Source organism: Choristoneura fumiferana, chromosome 4 (assembly GCF_025370935.1).
Source record: "Choristoneura fumiferana chromosome 4, NRCan_CFum_1, whole genome shotgun sequence".
NCBI classification, from domain to species: domain Eukaryota; kingdom Metazoa; phylum Arthropoda; class Insecta; order Lepidoptera; family Tortricidae; genus Choristoneura; species Choristoneura fumiferana.
In genome coordinates, this window is record NC_133475.1 from 4,921,322 (window position 1) to 4,942,367 (window position 21,046).

At 37.3% G+C, this 21,046-nt stretch overlaps 1 protein-coding gene across 1 annotated transcript in view; it reads left to right on the plus strand.

Annotated features, from left to right (window-relative positions):
* Window positions 1–21,046, plus strand: part of LOC141427301 (uncharacterized) — a 184,481-nt gene that overhangs the window by 159,848 nt on the left and 3,587 nt on the right. Inside the window, exons 2-6 of the mRNA XM_074086623.1 lie at window positions 17,287–17,483; window positions 18,186–18,314; window positions 19,305–19,424; window positions 19,588–19,750; window positions 20,421–20,549. Coding sequence (XP_073942724.1) covers window positions 17,287–17,483; window positions 18,186–18,314; window positions 19,305–19,424; window positions 19,588–19,750; window positions 20,421–20,549 — 738 coding nt within the window. The remainder of the gene's footprint in view (window positions 1–17,286; window positions 17,484–18,185; window positions 18,315–19,304; window positions 19,425–19,587; window positions 19,751–20,420; window positions 20,550–21,046) is intronic.

The following is a 21,046-nucleotide window of genomic DNA, read 5'->3' on the forward strand; positions in this document are numbered from 1 at the left end:
ACTCAATATTTCTTGGATGCTCATCGTATTTCAGTAGTACCTAATGGCTGTGATTTATGTAAACTGCTGTAACGGCATGAAATAAAGCCTAATCACGGCAACCGTGACCCTGGCCACTGAATGAGCGAGCTTTCCAAGCTTTTAGTAATGATTCAATTTCTTGTTCCGAACGTGACAAAGGGACGTTACGATCGTCTTTTATTTATTAGACGTTTACGTCGCTATCTATTTTGCTTAGAATGTCCCTCTGATTAGATTGCGTTCGTGATTCAATGCAGTTTTTTTTTCTAGTTCCATCTTCCGATTAAACCCCATTCAAAACGTTTACAAAACAAATTTACAAGGCTAGGGCGGAGGACGTTCACCGAAGAGATAGAAAGATGAGCTGGTTAAAGCTGCAGGTTTACGGTGGATGCAGGCCTCTTCCAACCAAAGCAACTAAAGGGTTACCTATAGGGGAGGCCTAGGTGCAACAGCGGACATCCTAGTGGATGATGATGATAATGATGATAAAACAAATACTGGATTATGTAAATAAATGGAACACTTAGCAAAACAACTGTAGTAGGTTACATCATTACGTCAATGCTTAGAATCGCGCAAACAGTAATTTTGTCAAGTGTAAGCCTACTCGTGAAATATCAGTTTACTGCTGTCACTCAACAAGCATTTCCTGCTTGCAAATACATTTGTGAGCAAATATTTACCAAATTTACTTACTTCAGTTGATACACGGATACAAAGGGATCGACAAACAACAAAAAAAGGTCACTTGACACTGCTTCGCATCGGTTGTCAGTTTTAGTGTAACAGAATACTCCACCTCGATATATCTTTGACATATTGTGGACATATTCGGTGACATGTCAATCTCGGCGGGCAATTTTCAATCACTCGCCCTGTAAAGTGGATTCCTGAATTTCAATCTACCTTCGACGTATTTTAGGGCCTGCGGCGACGTGAATATTCTAGTTTTTTGGATATTTGTTCTATTTATTCTGAGCTTATCCATAGTTATACTATAACGTGTAAAGTGCATACAATCCTCCTCCTCACTCATCCTGGTAAAAGTGACACCCACCGTACCTAATCGTACTGCGGATTCCACGACAAATACATAGACCTCATGTCACTCTTTCTGTTACCTCATATCCTAACTAGAAAAAATTGTATTCGGATACTAGATGCATTCAGAGACTAATCATGGACGCAATACCTCACAAAATAGCGATATACTTTACTTACCCACATTTAAAACGGCGTAGTTAAGTCTTGATGCACAGGCTGCGGTTTGGCGAGGTATTCGATTACATATTATAGACTTGTAGACTTACATAGTAAATAGTAAGGTTGGAATGACCTCGAGCCGACCCCTGCATTTGTATGGGTAGGGAAGACTGATAATAGCATAACAGAACGACTATTTATCGAAGACTTAACGCACTAAGCGAGGCTTAGTGCTAAATCTTTATTTATCTAATTAGAAGCAGCCAAATATTTGCCGATTCCGCCGCAGTATTATCTCTTGTTGAATTTTCTCTTGTACGCTATAAGTAGATATAGGTACCTGTGTATTGGTTTATTTGCTACGCTCTCACCAATTAAGCAATTTCAGTTTGTTAAAGGGAACTTGGCGTGAAACAAAGAGAATCGATTCAGATTTTTAATTATTTCGAAGCTTGTTGACTGCAATTATCGTTACGAGCTTTGCTATAAAATACATCAATCGTTTTCAGTTAGGTATATACTTTTGAGTTACCTAAGACGGACCAAATTAGGTATATCATGTTTTAGCCCAGACTTGAGACTACATTTTTTTGCTCAAAATATCGCAAAGGTTTTTTATCCACATAATGCAAACGTCATTGCTGGCCTTTGTATAATCGACTTCTAAATTTTTCTCTGCAACTGTAAGTTTATAGCCAGTTTTCTACATTAAGTACGAGTACTTTTAACTTCTACAACTGCGCAGAACGGTTGATTTCCGCTGTTCACAATACTCTACGTCCAATGTGCAATCAACTGACGTTCACGACCACGTTAATGAGCCGGAAGGCACCATTACAGCGGGATGAGCCATCATTTTGTTGAATTGACGTGCCGCCAGAATAGTCTGGATGAATTGGTTCAATTTAATAACAATAAAACTCAAAGTAGGTCCCTACGAAACTACAACAGCTGCGTATTTTTACAGACACAACGCACGTACATGACTCATGGACCATACATCGAGGCAACTTGCTTTTTAGGCCGTCATACTTTAATAGGATGAAAAGAACATTTATAGGTTCAATTCATTGTCAGTCTGCCTGCCTGTCAAGACGTTATTTCTCAGGGACTCCTTGAGTTACAAACTGTTATTAATATAAAGTAAGTACTTAAGTCTGCAATCTTCTGAAGCTGTAAAGAATTAACTTTACATGTTCAATTGTTCACGCGAACAAAACATATAACTATTTGAAAGTATATTCTCATACAAAAACTGCGGAAATCAAAACTTATTGGGTATAAAAGTAATTGTGACATTACATCACAAGTACCTAATCTAATCAAAAAAATACTTAGCTGTAAGTAATAGAAATCCAATGAAATACAAAAATAATTCTGCTTCCATTAAAATTTTTCGCAGTGCGCTAAAAGGCTACATGTTGGAAGTCATAAATTTATACATGTTAGGAACTTCAATGAAATCTGAAACAAAAGACTAATCAATTTCCAGTAAAATGGCAGTTAGAATAAGTACAAATTAATAACCAATTATAAACATAATTGGTCAGTTAATTAATTTTGCATAACAGCCTGGTAACAGCCGATTGTTGATTGAGTTTATTTCTTACTACGGTTTCTTTTATCCGTGCCGATATAAATTGCGATACATAATCAGTGCCGGATTAAGATTTTGCGATGCCGTAAGGCTTAGGGCCTAAGTAATCCACTTCTGTGGTGTCCGACCTCGCCTCCCCCCAATCCCTAAGTAGACGGAACCAGCCTTACCTTTTATGCGCTACCAAATTTTTATTTTGGTACTGTTTATGGTGCGGGCAATGGTAATACTTAATTATGTTTATCTTTTCGGTTAAACTCGCCTAACCCCTGTATAGCTGAAATACCTATTTTCAAATTCATACTGACGTCACATATCGTCGTTTGTTAGGATGTGACGTCAAGGGCTATAAATGGAGCCTTCATATTAGCACGTCGTGGGTTACACGACGTCAGTCATGTTATCAGCTTAGCAACTTAGTTTAGACATGACAAATTTGGAGCATTGTAATATCAGTTAGTATACAGAGTGGTACATTTAGATGGTTCATAAGAACAGATCTTTTTATGTCTTTATAGTACAGACTTGCCATACTGACCGATCTAAATGTACCACCCTGTATGAAATGAAGTATTTGACACCATTGATACATATTTCCAAGACGCAGCTCTATAAAAAGCCATTTAATTTTAACTAGATAAAAGCATTTGAATTTACAAGCCAATCTAAAATCTATCTAGTGTCTATCTATCTAGTTTGAGAGTCTGAGAAGGACACAGGACAGTTTATAGTCCAGAAAAATTGTATAGTTTCTGCGGGCCCGTGATAAGGATTTTTTGCAGACGAAGTCGCCGGCAACAGTTAATGTAAAATAATTCAATGAATCCAACCGACATTCGTATATCTTTTGGGTTAATTTCTTAACAGTACAATGGAAAACCAAATGCAAAAAATTCTCGTTTAGTGAAGTATGCATGGGTGGGAGACATGCGGTAGCGTGTCAAGCCAAGTTCAAACTAACAGAACTGGCGAGCAGCACCGTGTGTAATTTTACCCGAACCATTTGGAGCCACTTTTGACCATCTCATAACTCAAAAACCATTTCACATAAACGTGTCAAATTTGGCTCATTTATTGGGACTTTTCGTATACGAATTATATTAGCCTTCGCAAGTTTTGAAGCTTTAAGTTCTTATTTTATTCTTCCGAAAATTTGGCTTGCTGGTAGAAACTAGCCATTAGTAAGTAATTAGTAGGTACTTACTAATAATTCGTATATGAGAACTAGCCAAGTCCGACCTTAGGCTTCAATATATTATCCTAAGTTATAAGAAGAATTCAGGGCTGACCAAGCAAATCAACTCAGTTAAATGGAACTTGGCACCTTGGCACTTGGCACCCATTTAGATCTCACTTCTTTTGTCGTTAAAGTCAACAATCAAGGCATATATCATAATATAGAACTTGGCTATCATTTCACATTTATGTTTTGATGGGATAAAATTTACTGCCACTCATTCGTGACGGCCCAGTTTGCGTAATTAGATTTTCCCGATCGTTTTACTGTCTTTTAAAACATTTTTCCAACTACAATGAGTCGTAAGCAAAATAAATATTATAAAAATATTGGTTTACTTTTAGATTATATTAGATAGCTGACAAAATATTATACGTTGCAAAGCGTGATAATTTACACTGGGTTATACCCATAAAAATATCTAGGCATTTTTTTGTAGCTAAGAGAGTATGATGGTAGAATTACCTCAATAAAACTATAAACTCATAACCTGAGTATTACGAGCTTTAAATTGAGGACAACACGGTTATTTGGGATTTAAGTTAAAATAAAAATAGACAGCTTTATGAATATATTTAATAAGCGGTTTAATTCCATACGAGTAGCAACAACATTCGAAGTTTCGACTCTACATGAAATTAAATTCGTCTAAATATAAACGATATTAAAATGGATAATCCTCAATTCCATTTCCAAACAATCAATATGTATAGCGGGCTGGTTTGAATAATTAATTGTCCTAGAAAGCTAGACTGACGCTTTCCAAAATTACCTCCTAAAATAGGCGGTTAAATTGTTGATAAAAATTTACCTAGACTCCCTATTACTAACTAGGTACACTTTTCATGTTTGTATAAGTTATTGTCACATACGTCGTCATATATTTATTTTGTATTTAGATATATTTTGAAGGTATCAATGTGTGTAATTCAATAAATATAATAAGATAAACAGTTCTGACGAGTGATGACCATTTGCGTGCTTTCTTATTTAGTGATAAGTATATAATACTTTGTCACAGAATGACGAAATGTCTTGGAAATTTTAAAATCTTTATGTTGTAGTACTAATATAGAACTTTCTGCTTGAGAGGGGAGAGAGAGAGAGAGAGAGAGAGAGCTGAAGTAAATATACATTTATTATCTCATCTCCACTTAAATCAATAATCAGTTGTTGTTTAGACGTGCTCAAACAAGCAAAATATCTCAAGATTAATTTACAATACAGTAGTAAATCATCAATAACTCTGAAATGGCCGTTTTTTTTATTTTATTTTGCTTTTATTCTTATGGTATGTAGGTATAGAAGCACGTAACCATAATATTCCATGTTTTAATTATGCAACAAAGAAGCCGGTTTCTGTCGTTCCTTTGTTAGAAACATTCCTCGACGATATCACATTTTGTTTGCAAACGACATTTTTCTTTCACCTTTCACGCCGGTTACGACACCTAACCAAACATAATTAAAGTCAGATTATCTTTACAGTTTGCTATACTGCAAGATATCTTTGGGTTTTTGAAGTAGCTCCTTAGTTTACGACGTTCATCTTTCAGCGTATGTGATAAGAGCCAGAAGCAACGTTTGTTTTCATGTCAACATCTTAGCTGTTCTTCATCTCGTTAGTCATGCCAACCTTTTCAGAAAATTATCTGCTATATAACCGTTACGCACGTTTTACTTTAGAATTGATGCATCAATATCAACGGATATACCAACCACTGTAGAATTCGTGCGATTAAACGCTAGCTACAACGCAATTATAGAAACAAAAGAATACCTACCAGCTGAGCAGCCGATTTAATCGAAACGTATTTCGTTACGCTGATGTTTTATTTATGACGTTTCTATGCGTGACTGATAAGTTTACCCGCGCATTATAATATTAAAAATATATATATTGAACATACTCTTACTCGCGAATATGTAACATTCTCATGTGTCTCTATTTTCATTGGATTCCCGGTCAACCCGTTTCCGGTTACTCGGTCGCCTCTAGGAACGGAAATTTGAACGTCCAACCGGAATCTCAGGCGGCTGCCCCTGCATTTTCATTACGATTTCAATAATTTATTCAACAAACCGGGCTGCACTGCGCTTCGGATATGACCAAGTTTATAGTGCAGTGACAATATGTTTTTCAGTGTTATTTTTAGCTGCAAAATATAAAATACGTAACATACTATTGAATCAGCAGATATAATGCGTAACAAGTCACAAGCTTTATATTGTTAATAAATAAACTTTATTTACCTAATTCAGTGGCTAACCAAAACTGATCGCTTCTGTTTTATTCTGTTTCATTTGTGTTTTAGAACGTGTATCTACGAATCAGCCTTTTTGGCCATTCTGTCTCAAAAACCTAATACTGGCTGAGAATATTATTTTGCTTTAAAAAGTTTTACTTAATTCTTTTCATTTTAAAATTGGAACGAAATGGAATGTCAACGGGTCTGTTCGCTGCTCAGGCGAGGAGTCTGGCGATGGCATGAGGACATTGAACCTCGTCCCGTTTCCACGCCGCCGCTTCCGACCCAGCCGCTTGCCACCATAATTTATTAAACGTAATATGTAATTATAGTAGTGAATAAAATTATACGTTATCTGTGTTATCTATAAACAAAATAATAAGTTAACAAGGCAATGAGTTAGACATTGTTTTCAGGGCCAGTCAGAAGTATACTATTAGATAGGTAAGTGTCGCCGGTTAAAAATTGAATGTCAGCAATCGTAGTTATATTGACATTACGTACTGAAGTTAATCACGATAGTTCAGCATTTTTTATTTTTATCTCTTCATTGTCATAGCAGGTATACATAGACCAGGTACGTCGCTGTAATGACGTTGAAAATGCCGGAAGATACAACAAATCATTTACGTTTTAACTTCTCTAGTCGGTCTCTCATAATCATAACTAATTAGGTAGTGGATAAATAACTTAACTACTTACACTATATGTCCGAACAACCCAATTTCAAGTCGATTTCTGTTCATAAGTACGAGTACTTCACTGTATGATTAAATCTACTAAGAATTACTTAAGTACGACCATCTAACTTAGTAGCCACTCTGTGTCTTGTAAGTTAAAACCAGAGGGGCTACACTACGACATTCGAAAATCGAAGTTGATATCGAACCTACCGTCCCTCTCACTCTCGTATTAAATAATATAAGCGTCAGCGGGACGGCAAGATACCAGGCGCGGCGCACTCCGCGATATAGGTACGATTCTGTAAGTATCAAAACACCCCACGCCGGCGTGGGTTAACTCACTAGGGCTATGAGCACCGCCCGGCACGCACGCTCGCAGTCTCTCACTCGAACTAGTTGCGTCGCGCAATGCTACGTGTAGCTGTGTGATTTACGTGAAACTGGTTAACGATGAGTGCAAAAAATATTGCATTCATATTTATTTTATTTATATATTCATATTCTGTACATAACATTACACTAACTAAACCAATTCTGTTCGAAACCATATTACGTGCGAGTGCGACAAAAGAACAGATAGGTAATTCGCGATTTACCAATGCCCACTGCGGGCGTACAAAACCTTTGAGGCAGCCGACGACGCATTCGGCACGCGACCTTGTACAATTATCCATTTTGTGACCGTCGGAGATCGTAGGCGCGTCAATTTAAAAATGCTAGAAAACTAAGTATTTGTCCGAATTTGCTCTTAAGTTGTATGTGAGTATTATTTTTTTACTGATTTACAACCCTATGCTAAACCAAAACGTTGGTGCTGAATAATAACGACCTTCGCGCGCAGCACTAGAGTTCAATGTTGCTTGATGGTGCGCGGTGATTTTGCTAATAAAAATTACGTAGGCATATAAAATGGCGGGTTTTGTCAACATCAAAAGAGAGAACCTTCTGTACTTGTACTATTACTTATTCTGTGACGATACGAAGTTCGAATTTTGCACTTCGTACGTAATAGGGCCAGAGGCCTTGTTGTCTAACACATTTGGTCACAGTCGTTTTTACCATTTCTTTCTGTGTATAAGAAGGCTAGAATGAGAAAGCTAATGCGATCGCGAATGTCAACGTGTTAGTAGACAAAACGGCTCCTCAACGATTACAAAGCAATCTTCATTTCATGAAAAACGAGGATTAGGTACATAATGCTTAAGATACGTTTATATCACTTCCTGTGCAGTCGGTCCGACACAACGCTTCAGTCAGCTTGTTAGTAAACATAGCACAACAGCGTCGTGAATAGTAAACAACCAGATAGAGGAAGGCAAATGGCAGTATAGGAACTGATTAAGAACAATGAATTATGACAATACTATTATTACTACTTTCATCTTCACTAATTCATGTATTAAAGGTAGAGTAAACGTTGCACTATTATATTTTTTTGTTATAACTTTGAGTATTATACGAGGCACTTCGTCTTTTGGAGGCAAACCACGTATAATATCCATCACATTACTCACTACTTCACTCTGTCTACTCCCATTAATTCAAATATTTTACAGTTTTGTCACATTGTACGGTCCCCAGCACCAATATCTGTCACAACAAAATAGGCGTAAAGTCTGATACGACTCTACTTATTTCAAGAGCTGGTAGGACGTGTCAGATAATCTTCCATGCTCCGCTGTGGCGGATGTTAATACAGCCAAAATATGTGGTCTAGCACTTTTAAGTTAATTATCTTAAAATTTGACTGTAGCGATACAACCGATATATAAGTATATTCATCTGATTGAAAGTTGTTTAAAAATTGATAAACCACTTACTTATTTGGCTGATCGTACTACCTCTTTTGATAAAATTTGCTTGTGTTTAAATATTAACCCTAATAAGTACTTTCTAAATACAGCTTAATATATTTCATTACGTAAACATCGACACACTAGCAAAAATATTATCGTCATCTATTTAAATTTCTAATTAAGTAACGAATACATAATGCGAATTACACTTTCTGATTTTGACTAAGCATACTTCATTGTTCCAAAACGAAAGTGCCGCCAAATCCAGAAATTAATTAATTTGGATTACGTACATTTAGTGTTAATGTTATTCGAACAATGGGAAGGTACGTATTCAATTCGTTTGCGCCGATACAATAATGGCTTATCGACTTCCTCGCTGCGTCCGTGAGAAGTAAGTACCTACCTAGGTATTATCTAATTATGACGCTATACGTCAAGTTCTTTGTCAAGCTGCAATGTGCGTGACGAAGGCACTATTTGACCAGTCTAATTGACCCTACGAGCAGCAGAAATTGATGAGCGGTTACGGTGCTCAAAATAAGTTTTTGGTAAAAAAATAATTTTTGATATAAGCTTTTTTTTGCTGACTGTACTTTTTGTTGACTGTTACAAATACAATACAAATTGTCGCCCAAACTACATTTGCATACCAAATTTCAAGTCGATGCCATTAACCATTGAAGAGTTCCGTCCTGTGGAGACGATCCTGGCTAGACTATCAGGATGTCATTACCAGATTATTGTATTGTCACGCAATTTATATACGTCTAATATATATAATCCAATCACTGGAAGTTGGTCGAATTTAACTTGCAAGATTTGATTACAGACAGACAGACAACGGGACAGTTGAAACTAAATAAAAGCTTGTAATGATGTACACACGACTCTTTTGCCAGAATAATAAGAGTGTTTAAATCATTTTAAGCACCACAACTTCCCATCTACGTCTGTTGCTGACTATATGGTACGGAAATTAATTAAGGAACCATCACAGAGTCTATCCTACTAAGTTGCGTCTAGTAAGTAATAGTTATTTGTGCAACAAGAGAGCAAAGTCGTTTCTTGGTGCGAGTGTTGATTTTGACTCCCAAGTAAGCGAAGGATTCTACAATTGAATCATGAGCGATAGCGAGCGAGCGATAGCGATTCTAGGTTAGAATCCTGAGATCAGCAAGGGATTCAAACACACGAGATGCAAAATAACTTTGGTCTCGTGTGACTCATACAACTTTTCACCTGAGCAGCGAGAACATTTAAATTAAAGGTTAAAATAAACCCACATATATTTAGAAGACAAAAAATATCAAAAACTTTAAAATATAATCCGGTTTAAGAAATAAACATAGTACAAGACATATAAGAATGCCAGACAACAATCAAAGGTCTCCTGTAAGTAGACAGATTTTGAATATGGAACGAAAAATTATCCAGTAGGTATGATACAATACGATATATATACGATACTGCCTGTTTGAGCTGCTGAGGTGAAAATGAAATAACTTCTCTATATAAAGTGAACAAGAGATATAAAACCAGCCCTCATCATCACGAGCTTAACTGCTTCTCTTCATTTTTACCAACAAGTTATGTGATAACCACTAATCACTGGACATATTTACTATAAGCTTACCGCATTTTCTTCAGGCAAAGGAAAATCAAATTTTACAGTTACCTAATTAAGCTAGTTTTCAGTTGTGTCTAGGAATTATTTAATAGTAGTACAGAGCTTGGAATAAAGAGCCTGTTTGCTGGATTTGCTTGGCAACAACCGAATAGAAACTACCCAACGGACAAATGAATTAAATTAAATATCTAATTTTTATAGTGCAATACATAACTGTAATAGAACTTATTGATGACAAGCCCATTTTAATTATCTTTGTCAACATATTTGAAGGCTCTCGCCCATTGCAAGGGACCATTAAGGTTTGTGAGGTAAAGTGACAGCTATATGGACGATAATAACCCTGTCAAAAATATTTCATAATGGGCGGGGTAGCTATGAGGGTATATGGGTGACTGGAACATCGGTTATTATGAGATAGCAGTATCGGAGCTACAATATTTTCGGAAACTGTCACACGTATACGTTTCTAATGGACTCTCACAATCTGCTCACAGTGCAATACAACACTTTTTGTGTTACACGAGTGTCATCATTCATCAAACAGACATCTGTTTACAAAACTTAATTGATATGCTGGTTATTAATTTTCGTTACAACCAGCGAGTTAATGAGAAGACATTGAAAAATCTACTGATTCATTAACTAAAAGTACATTTAATGCTAACAAGGAATGATACGGACTTTGTGAAATTCTCACGGCTCCAACGAGGGTGGAGCCACAGGCGTAAGCTAGTAGGCACTTGACAATTAGTAATAGTTAAGATGATTATATTTCTGTCCCAAACTGTTACAAGTGGTCGACTCATCTCATCTAATTTTAGTTTAAAATTAGCTGTTGGAAGGTCTATTTCTATTTTTAAAGACATGTAGGCAGACGTTAGTCGTGCGTGTATCACCGAAGCATCACTCACTAACCGTTAAACTGCGGTGATACAAACGTGACGGTATCAAACGTAACAAGGAAGTTATACCTCGTATAAAATCATGACGATAATTGGGTTAAGGCGCAGTGCGGTGGACAACAAGTCCTAAGAACCAGTATGCCTAGCTCTTTCTGTTTTGACTTTGTATAACATAACGCTTCAGGCCGAACTGTGATTTCCCAGTTCTGTAATTTTGGAAATGGTTTCAACGTAGCTGAAGTCCTAAAGACTAGACAATGTTACTTTCTACTAACGATAATGCTTCGAGAGTAGAATGATATTGAATGAGCTCTACAAAAACTAACGAAACTGGCTAAGGAAACCAAATCGATGAACTACCATTTGGAGGATTCGAAACGCTTTAAAAAGTTTGCCACTTACCTAGATACAGACAGCTTAGGTATCGAATAATGTATGGCTTATTTATTAAAAGTAAGGTATAACAGTTATGGATAACAAACAAATCTTATATCAGCTCTATCTAAGAGCTCAGAGCTGAAATTTGTCTTAGGGCCCCTTAAAAAACGTCGCTAATAAATTATGATCCAAATTTTGATGCTACACGTACCGTAATGTGCTAGACATGAAAACAAATTACAAGCAAATTACCGATCAAATAAAATGATGTATGATGTAAACGACGACCTGTACATAAAACACTTTGTGCATAACACATTCCCCATTTATAATCCCTGCCATTTATAACAGGCTCAACAGGCTAGCGTTATTGATGTATCATATTTTAACCAATCATCTGAATACACCTGTTCTGAATAACTCACTCTAACCTATTTACTTTCTCGGAATATGTCTCTTACGCAGAGCTGTTTGAGCCAAGTGCGTCATAAAGAAAATTTGTTTTTTTTGCCAACATTCTATTTGGCCTTTACCCGAGCGGTTCAGACAGGATACAGTTCGCGTCCGCAGCGTCCCTGCAATGATTCCCCCACACAACAGGTGACTATTCTGAGCAGCTAATGACAGTAAATTGCCCCCCAGAGCGACAAGAATAACCTATCAGAGTCGGGTAATCTTACCGAGCGTGTGAATGACGCTTTACGCAGAACTAATCACGGCACAAAAATATATTTATAAGTGAACGTAATGTTAAGATATTTAAATAGCTTAATTGCAGCATTTGAAGATGAATAAGTAACCAACAGATAAGGATAGAAATTCCAAGCTGAGAGATTAAAAAAAACGTAATTTTGTGCTGTTCTCCCACAGCACTAGCATTTATGAACAACCACACACTAGTTTGATATTGGCCCAGATACGAAATAAAAAATAGCTTGCTGACGTTACATCCGTGTTATTGAAACTCAAGTGTAACAGTGAACGTTTGAAACTCCCACAGTTTAGGCGATCCACTAGTTTGTCTGTGGTCAGTGGATCGGAAATGCTACGGTAAAACGCCGGCCATCCGGAAACGCCGTTATGGCGCTGCCATGTCATAAAGCCTGATGATCAGCTGATCAAAAAATACTATGTTGTAAATACTTTTAGCCAAGTAAGATTATTAAGAGAAGTCTCTTCGTTCCATTCTCCATACAAACGTAGTCCCGGTCTCATTTGAAAACTAGGCAACAGAAATAGATGAAATTTTGTAAGTATGGACTAGACGTAATTATTATGCCTGTGGTTTTTCAGATTTTCATGTAAATGTGTAATATCAGAATTACAGGAGCTTAAAAGTCGACAAAAAAAAGATGTCAACTTTGAACGAGAATTACAGACTAATAAAACATTTTTACATAAATCTAAAAAACCACAGGCATAGAAAATATAATGAATATCTTGATTGTAAAATATCATTGATTTCTGTGCTATACTTTTCGTATAATATGAGGACAACGAAACCCAAAATTCAACCGCTCAATTCTTGAAAAGCCTACAGCTATCTCGATATAAATTACGGACGTCGTTGCGGAAGGCATGGGGGGGACGGCTGCGACCGGCAGGGAAACTTCCATTAATAGAACAAGTAAGTATCTGATGTTAGCAGTACTTATATTCTTATTTTGGTTATAACAAATCCAATATTCTCGTGAAAACGTGGCTAAGTATGATAAGTCTTCTCTCACAAACCTACAGTTAAATGTTAAGTAGGTTAATTTATAATTTTATTAATCTCTTTAATAAAGAATTTAATTAAATCGTCTGAGCGGAAGCGACATAATAATTTAAATGAAGAATCCTATGCTCATTGTTCTCCATATGCGGCCTACCTGCGTGAGCTGCCTGGCTATTGTATTTTAATTTTTTTTACGAACCGAGAAGGGTAATGTTTTATAATTAAGTATACAGTTTTGTTTGAGTGACCTCCGTCCTGAATTTTTCTGTAAGAAATGAAAAGAGTAGAACATCAAAAGATGTAAAACACAAAGAAAGTCTAACAATACAGTTAAGAAGGCTCCGGTCATGTCAACACGACGCGAATTACTGGGGCGACCAAATACGTCAAATAATGTAAAAGTATATGACGGATTCCGAGAAATAATGTACCTTTATTTTGAGCTGATGAAGAGCTACTGCTCCGTATTTCAAATCAGTTTTTTATCATTATTTCATGGACGTTCATTTCATATAGGTTTAATTACCACCAAAACGGTTATTTTAATGTTTTTGTTTCACCAACAAATCCACAGTTTCTGTTCATTGCTCTAATTAATTAAGGCGCACTAAACCGATCAAAATTGGAGTAGGTATCCATAAAATCAAATTCAAAGCGTGACTCTACCACTGCCAAAAACCGACGTCACCGAAATGCGTAAGTAAAGTAATATACGTATATATAATTACAGTCGAATAATCAACGTTTGAACGTTTTGCTACGTTATTGGCCTTGCTTCGTTGTCGTTTTAAATAAATTGCAACAAAAAGCTGAATTTGTGAGCCACTGCATAAAACGAAAGAAGTTCTTACTCTACCTACCTAAAGAACAGATTGTATTGACTACCGCGAGTGCACCTATTTACAGTCCACAGTTTCTCAATTCCATTCACAAAAAGGCTTTTTATACAGCTAAATGCAAAATACCCTGTCCGCTTGAAGATGTCCATTACGCCCAATTTCATCCCATGAACAGCCGCAAGTAGCACTTAAAAAGCTATTAGCTGCTGGTTATTGTACGATCTCAGGATCGCATCAAAATGTTTACCTAACAACTTTTTACTGGCAATCTGCCCCAAAACATTATAAAGGTAAAAGGTACTAAGAGATGTGATAAAGGTTCTGTTTTATTTAGAGGGGAACGCTTGATTTAAAAAAAGAAAACTGTTACTGTTGCGTTATTCTGTTGTTTTTCTAGTCAGAATTACGCCGCTATTTTGTTTTTTCATCCGGTCACATTTCTCTTTCTACAATCTTCACCAGTTACGGAACCAACGGATCATTATTTTCATTTACGTCGTCATGGTAGATTAACCAGTTAATTCCAGTCAGCCAAAATACTGATTACTACTTCATCCAATCATAATTAAAGTGAAAGTAAGTAATTATAGCTTATATTTCGACCACTTTTTATCAAGTTCATTGTCTCCTCTACTGTACTGTCAACATTATGTCAGGTCATTTAATACAACGTAACATGTAACTTTCTTTGAATGTAAATTACAATTTATTGATACGAGGTTTGAATCCATATACATAATTTAGTATAAGCTCATGTGGCTGAATATCAACACGTTTTACCGTTTCTTCTACAAGTTTTGGCTGTCAAACGCTTTAAGAATATTTAAGGTTCTTGTTGTTGTAACTCTTTATTGTACATAAAACATATGAAAATTACAATTAACAAGTGAAAGAAATTCTTCGGAGTTTCTTTCGATTTTAAGGGTTTTGTATCTGCAGGGCTACTACGAAATTCGAAAATCGAAGTTCGTGTCGTTTGGTCCCTCTGATACTTATACTATTTAGTACGAGAGCGAGAAGGACGGTTCGGAGTAGGCCCACTGGCCAGTAACTTTATATCCTGGCAACACAACACCTCTACACACACATAACGTAACCCAAATAAAAAAGTAAAATAGATAGCGATAAAATGAAACGGGTAATTAAGCGTAGGTAATTGCAATTTTTATTGGTATAGTTTATTAGTAGGTATCGTTTTTCAGTGTGATCTTGACCTTCCGATGGAGCTGCTTTGTGTTGTGTGGACTTTAATGTGTGCAAGACGACTTTTTTACGTCTTCATTGCATCTGTTACATGTCATGTATTCTAGCCATTTGGTTCGCCGTAAAACCACAGAACTGTAAACATTGTAGTTCGTAAATATATTATTATGTGTTGCTAAATTTCAAACTCAGATATGTCCACTCTACCTTCTTAGGGGAATACCGACCTTATTTGTCTTTTCATTTGATAACAAAATCTTGAAATTTTTAGAGTTGGACATATCTGAGTTTGAAGTTTAGCAACACATGTGTACTTACAAAGAAGCTTTTAAAATAATTTTGGTCGTTTTTTTACGCTTTCTTATCGACGCGAGATGATGAGTCTATTTCTTTGAACAGTGCAAATTGATGCGCCTATTTTGACTCTACACCACAATTTGACATCATAATTAAGCGACAATACATTATCAGGTCCGATTGCGTTTAAGCAAAAACTATTCTAAATTTCAAGTCAACCCGACGAAGTGGATCAAAATTAACTTTAAAGAATATTAACGAACAAATAATACGAGTTAAAGTTAAAGAAATGCTTAAAAACGGGCTCCTCAAGATTTTTACGCCGTACAAAGAGCCTATTTGCAAATACGTACTTCGATATCTTATTCAATTTGACCCTTTTGCTGAAAGGGTGCAAATGTAAAAGTAACAAAATTCTAGATTATTTTTATTTCTCACGTCTCTCCTCTGAGTCGGTATTTTCAATTAAGGAAATGGCAATGCCGTGTTTCCAAAGTCATGGAATCCCACATGAAATTTATTTTACTAAAGGCACTGTCGGTTGGTGGTCGGTCGTGTAGTAAATAGTTAGGTACAGTCACTAGTGGTGAAAAGTAATTCTGTAACGGCCGTACCCACACCGAGGATACCTTGTCTCTGTAGCTGACCGTACTAATACTACTCTATTATTAATTAAACACCTTTATTATTAGACTAGACTTAGTACTACGTACTACATGAACCCTCAAGGCTGATCCAAAATTACACGAGACACTGAGCCAACAGCTGTGTCTTTATGTGTTACATGCTATACTGATATAAGTATTTATACCTTGTTGCTTAAAAAACAACCGCCGATCAAAGTTATTTTTTTGCCGACAAATGAATTCCCATCTCAATAATGAAGACTTAATAAACTCATGCTTTGTTCTCTAATATACCTATATTACGAGTACCTACTATTTATTATTGCTATTCACTAGTTGTGAATTAAAGCGAGACGCCATCATTTTAGGAAAATTATTCTCATTATTTATAATAGAGTTCGTTGCCTTTCAAAATCTTTGTATCTTAACCATTTAAACTTTCCTGACAGAAGTTAAACTAGTTAAAGACGAAATGGGCAAGGCAATTTTCTGCGATTATTGAGCTCATTCGTTTTTCTTCGTCATAATCATAATATGTTTCGATTTTGAAATTCTTGTTCAACCGCCAAAGAGGTGGCATGATCGGCGGATCTCTTTTTATTCCGGACAGCTGCTCGCTTCTGTAAACGTGACCGACGACAATATTTCACAAATTTTAAAGCTGTTTACTCCTTATTCCCAACTTACCACGTGATACAGAAGTAAATAACCCTTAGTATCCATGTTAAACTGAAATTTGCTTGGTAATTTAGTTTTTTTTTTTTTTTAAGTATGACTGTCCAATTTTACCAGTGTCCAGTGCGTTTTGCCGTAGTATGATAAAAATTGTAGAAAATGAAATAATTAAGAAGTAAAAGGTGGATGAACGATCGTTTGTTAATTTGTTATTTCTTTTGTTACAGGACAACGTCTCCTCCAGGCGAGCCTTTGGTTCGGGCACCATCGGGAAAACCAAGATGTCCGCCCGCGATCTCAAGACTTCGTGTGGAAAAAGTTGAGGGCGGCCTGGCGGTCGCCGGTGTCGTCGTGGCGGCCAACTGCCAAATCGTCCTGCCTATATTTGGTTTCCTCTTCATGCTTGTTGGATGCGTGCTTACCGGTAAATTTTCGTTTTTAGACTGTTTCTATGCGCGCCGTGCGTGAACCGGAAATAGTAAATTTTATTGTTCTGTAAACGGTCCCGCGATTTATCTGTGACTGTGTTTACAGTTAATCGTTATTTAGAATGGCACTTTATGTTGTAATGTAAAGTGAGGGCAATGAATTATTTCAAACTTGATACAAACGCCGCCACCCTGTTCCTAAAATACAGTCTTTAATGCCATTATACTTAGACGGACTGGATTCAAACTGCTATGTATTGTTTATATAAACGGCTCTAGTATGCACAAAATCAGTATAGATAGCGCTAATCAGATTTAATTCAGATATTTTACAGTACCAATTTTTTTATCTTAATCGTAATTTCGAAGCATTTAGTATTACATAAAATATTACAAGCAGGTGGTAGGACCTTGTGCAAGGTCCGCCCGGATTGCTACCACCATCTTGCTCGCTAATCCTGCCGTGAAGCAGCAGTGCTTGCATTGTTGTGTTTCGGCGTGGAGAGTAAGACAGCCGGTGAAATTACATGCCGGTGAGGTATCCCATCTTAGGCCTCTAGGTTGGCAGCGCGTCTGCAATACCCCTGGTGTTGCAGATGTTTATGGGCGGTGGTGATCTCTTACCATCAGGAGACCCACTTGCTCGTTTGCCTTCCAGTAGTATAAAAAAAAATACAATAAATGTAATAATTTCACAGCTGCGTCATACCGTGGCTGTGGGGAGAACGAAGAGCAGAATCATTGCACCGCCCGAGTTGAATTCACGGGCAACTCCAGGGTGCTGGGCCCAGTTTGCATAGTCGCTGGTGGCCTTATGACAATTGCTGGTAAGCTATTTTTTTTTCGTTTCGCCTATATACTTTATACATGTATATGTCGTCACCCGAACATAAAATCTGCCAGATACTGAAATTTCTAGAGAATGCTAAGAGCTGGCCAAGCCTACGATGTGCCTTTTAAAAAATACGGTGGTTTGAAGAGAGCAGCATATTTGTCGATATTTCTTTTTTGGCCTCTGGTCACTCACTGATATTTATTTTAATTTAGTAGGACAATGAGCGGAGCCAGGAGCAGTGTTATATAGGTACAATTGCGACCACAACGCGCGAGTTGAGCAAGCAAAGTGCAAAGTTTTAAATGGGAAATTAATCTTCAAAGTTATATTTACAAATAAGTAGGAGGGTCTGCCAGCTAACGATGAATTTTGTTAGATTGTGGTCACACAGTTCAATCTACTTTGATACTATAAACTATACCTAGTACCTTGTACCTTGGTACAATTAAAAGCGAAGGCCCAACTAATTGCTTTAGTAACAGTGGATGTGTTTTATACGGGAGCGCCAAAGTTCGCATACTCTTCACTAGTCATACCGTACTTTTTGTTCGAATCATCGTTTGTCATAATTTTTTTCTCACTGAAACCTTACAGTTTTCTGATATTTTAAATGGTCATCCTATAGAAAACTATAGGTTAGGTTAGGTTTGTTTTATAATAGACCCGTTTTATACGGTTCATAGTATAAATAATTGAACATACATAATTATTTTTTTATTAAGTAACCTTCTTTATAGCCAAATACGTACTAACTTGGCCGGTTTTGGCAATTTGGTATAGGTATGAAAAGTACTTAATTACTTAACATTTTTCACTAACCAACCTTACGATGGTGTGTTTTGGATTATGTATTTGTTTGATTTTCATTTCATTTTCATAACTACGTGCAAACACAAACTTCCAGGTGTTCGTGTTTGCAAGCCACATCGAGATGATGATGATGATAATGATGGTCCAAGTATTGTTCTATAATTTGTTGCAGGCATCGTACTATGCATTCTAATGCGATCCGCGCAGCGCCGGCAGCGGCGACTGGCGTTCCACTGTCCCATCCACGGAGATTTCTACCCACTCAGCCCGCAGAATAGCAGAAAATATTCACGTATGTATTAACTATTTTTATATTTTTTATTTTTGACGTTATGTTTCTCAGTACGCGCTTACCGAACATTCGCGACCGAGGAAAAGGATAGGATTGGGTTGGAGTTTCGCTATAGTTGCTCACTAGATGGCGCTAGAAGTCGCTACAATTTGTATTTGTACAGGCAGCCCGAGCGGCCTCTGGCGCTGGCTGCGCAGCTGGCTGGGGCTGGTGGAGGACGGCGAGTCCCCGCGCTGCCCGCGCTCCGCCGAGCCCGCGTCGCCGGCCCGCGCAGACGCGCCCTGCCCGCCGCCCTTACCCTTCCTCGTGCCCTCGGACTCCGTCGTGTAAGTGACATCACAGCTATTTTATTTCAACAATCTATATTAATATCCTTAAAACATAACAGACCCTGTGAGTATGTGTGTGTTAGTGTGTGTTATGTGCTAAGACAGCTGGACGAATTTGGATGTGGTAGGTATGTAGAAGCTAATGTCTGGAAAAACAATATAAATACCTACTTTAGGTTACTTTTTATCCCGAAACACCCACGGAACCAGAATAAAATCTCGAAATCTCAACCATTGGATTTAGAGAAAAGAAACGCACGGTTTTTTTATGCAACGATAATGAAGATAATGATATATTTTTTGGGAATTTGCATAGGAAATTTCAATTAAACTACTGTTTTACGCGTGCGAAGCCGCAGACAAACACTACCTATACTATACTAGTATTCAATTGCTGAGTTAACAGTTCTACAGTCTAGGCTGTTAAAAAAAATCTGCTTTATGTTTTTCTCAGTGGACTTTTTTCAGCTGAATAAGTTTTGAAAAATGAATAGATTACTTCCTAAACCCCCCCCCATTCCCCTCCCCCCCCCCCACTCCGTCATTTCATTCCGAGAAGAGGCCTGTGCCCAGCAGTGGGACTTATATAGGCTGGGATGATGATGATGATGACTTCCTAACCAAGCTTATATTGAAAAATATAATAATCTCGTTGACTTTATTACAGTGGTATGGCGTCGGTTTTGGGGGCCCCTCTCAGCCCTGAGCAAGCATTTGGATCCATCAAGTCTCTCGCTATATCCCGGGAAGTGGCCAGCTTCCCTCTGTCACGCTCACCAACTCCGCCCCCTCTGAGGTACATACCTTCTATTACCTATCAGGTGTATTTATTTAATTAATTACAGCCCGCACATAAGCGTAGTGGTGACTAAAAAACCGGTGAAAAAGTACAAAATAAGGTAGGTATCGTGAGGGACTGAGTGATGCGTGGCAAACGTGCGCGACTGCCACATGTATAAGGTAAACGTCCGAGTGATCGACACGCTAATGCCCAATAGACGACACCCTGCTGCCTTCTCTATGGCTAATTAAATAAGATTGAAGATGCCAACTATTGGGACAGTGCCAAACAGTCGTATGTTTACCTTACGCAGAGATTAACGATCAACGCTACACTTATGAGCCTCCGGCTGTAGATCATAATAATTTAATGGTTACTTTGCTGGAAACACATAAATCTCGAGTTAGCGTTAAGCTCAGTTTAGTAGTGTCAAAATGTATGAAACTGTCAAGCTTAAGCCTGGATTAACTACTAAATCTCGATTTATTTTTTCCTGCAAGACGGCCTAAGTT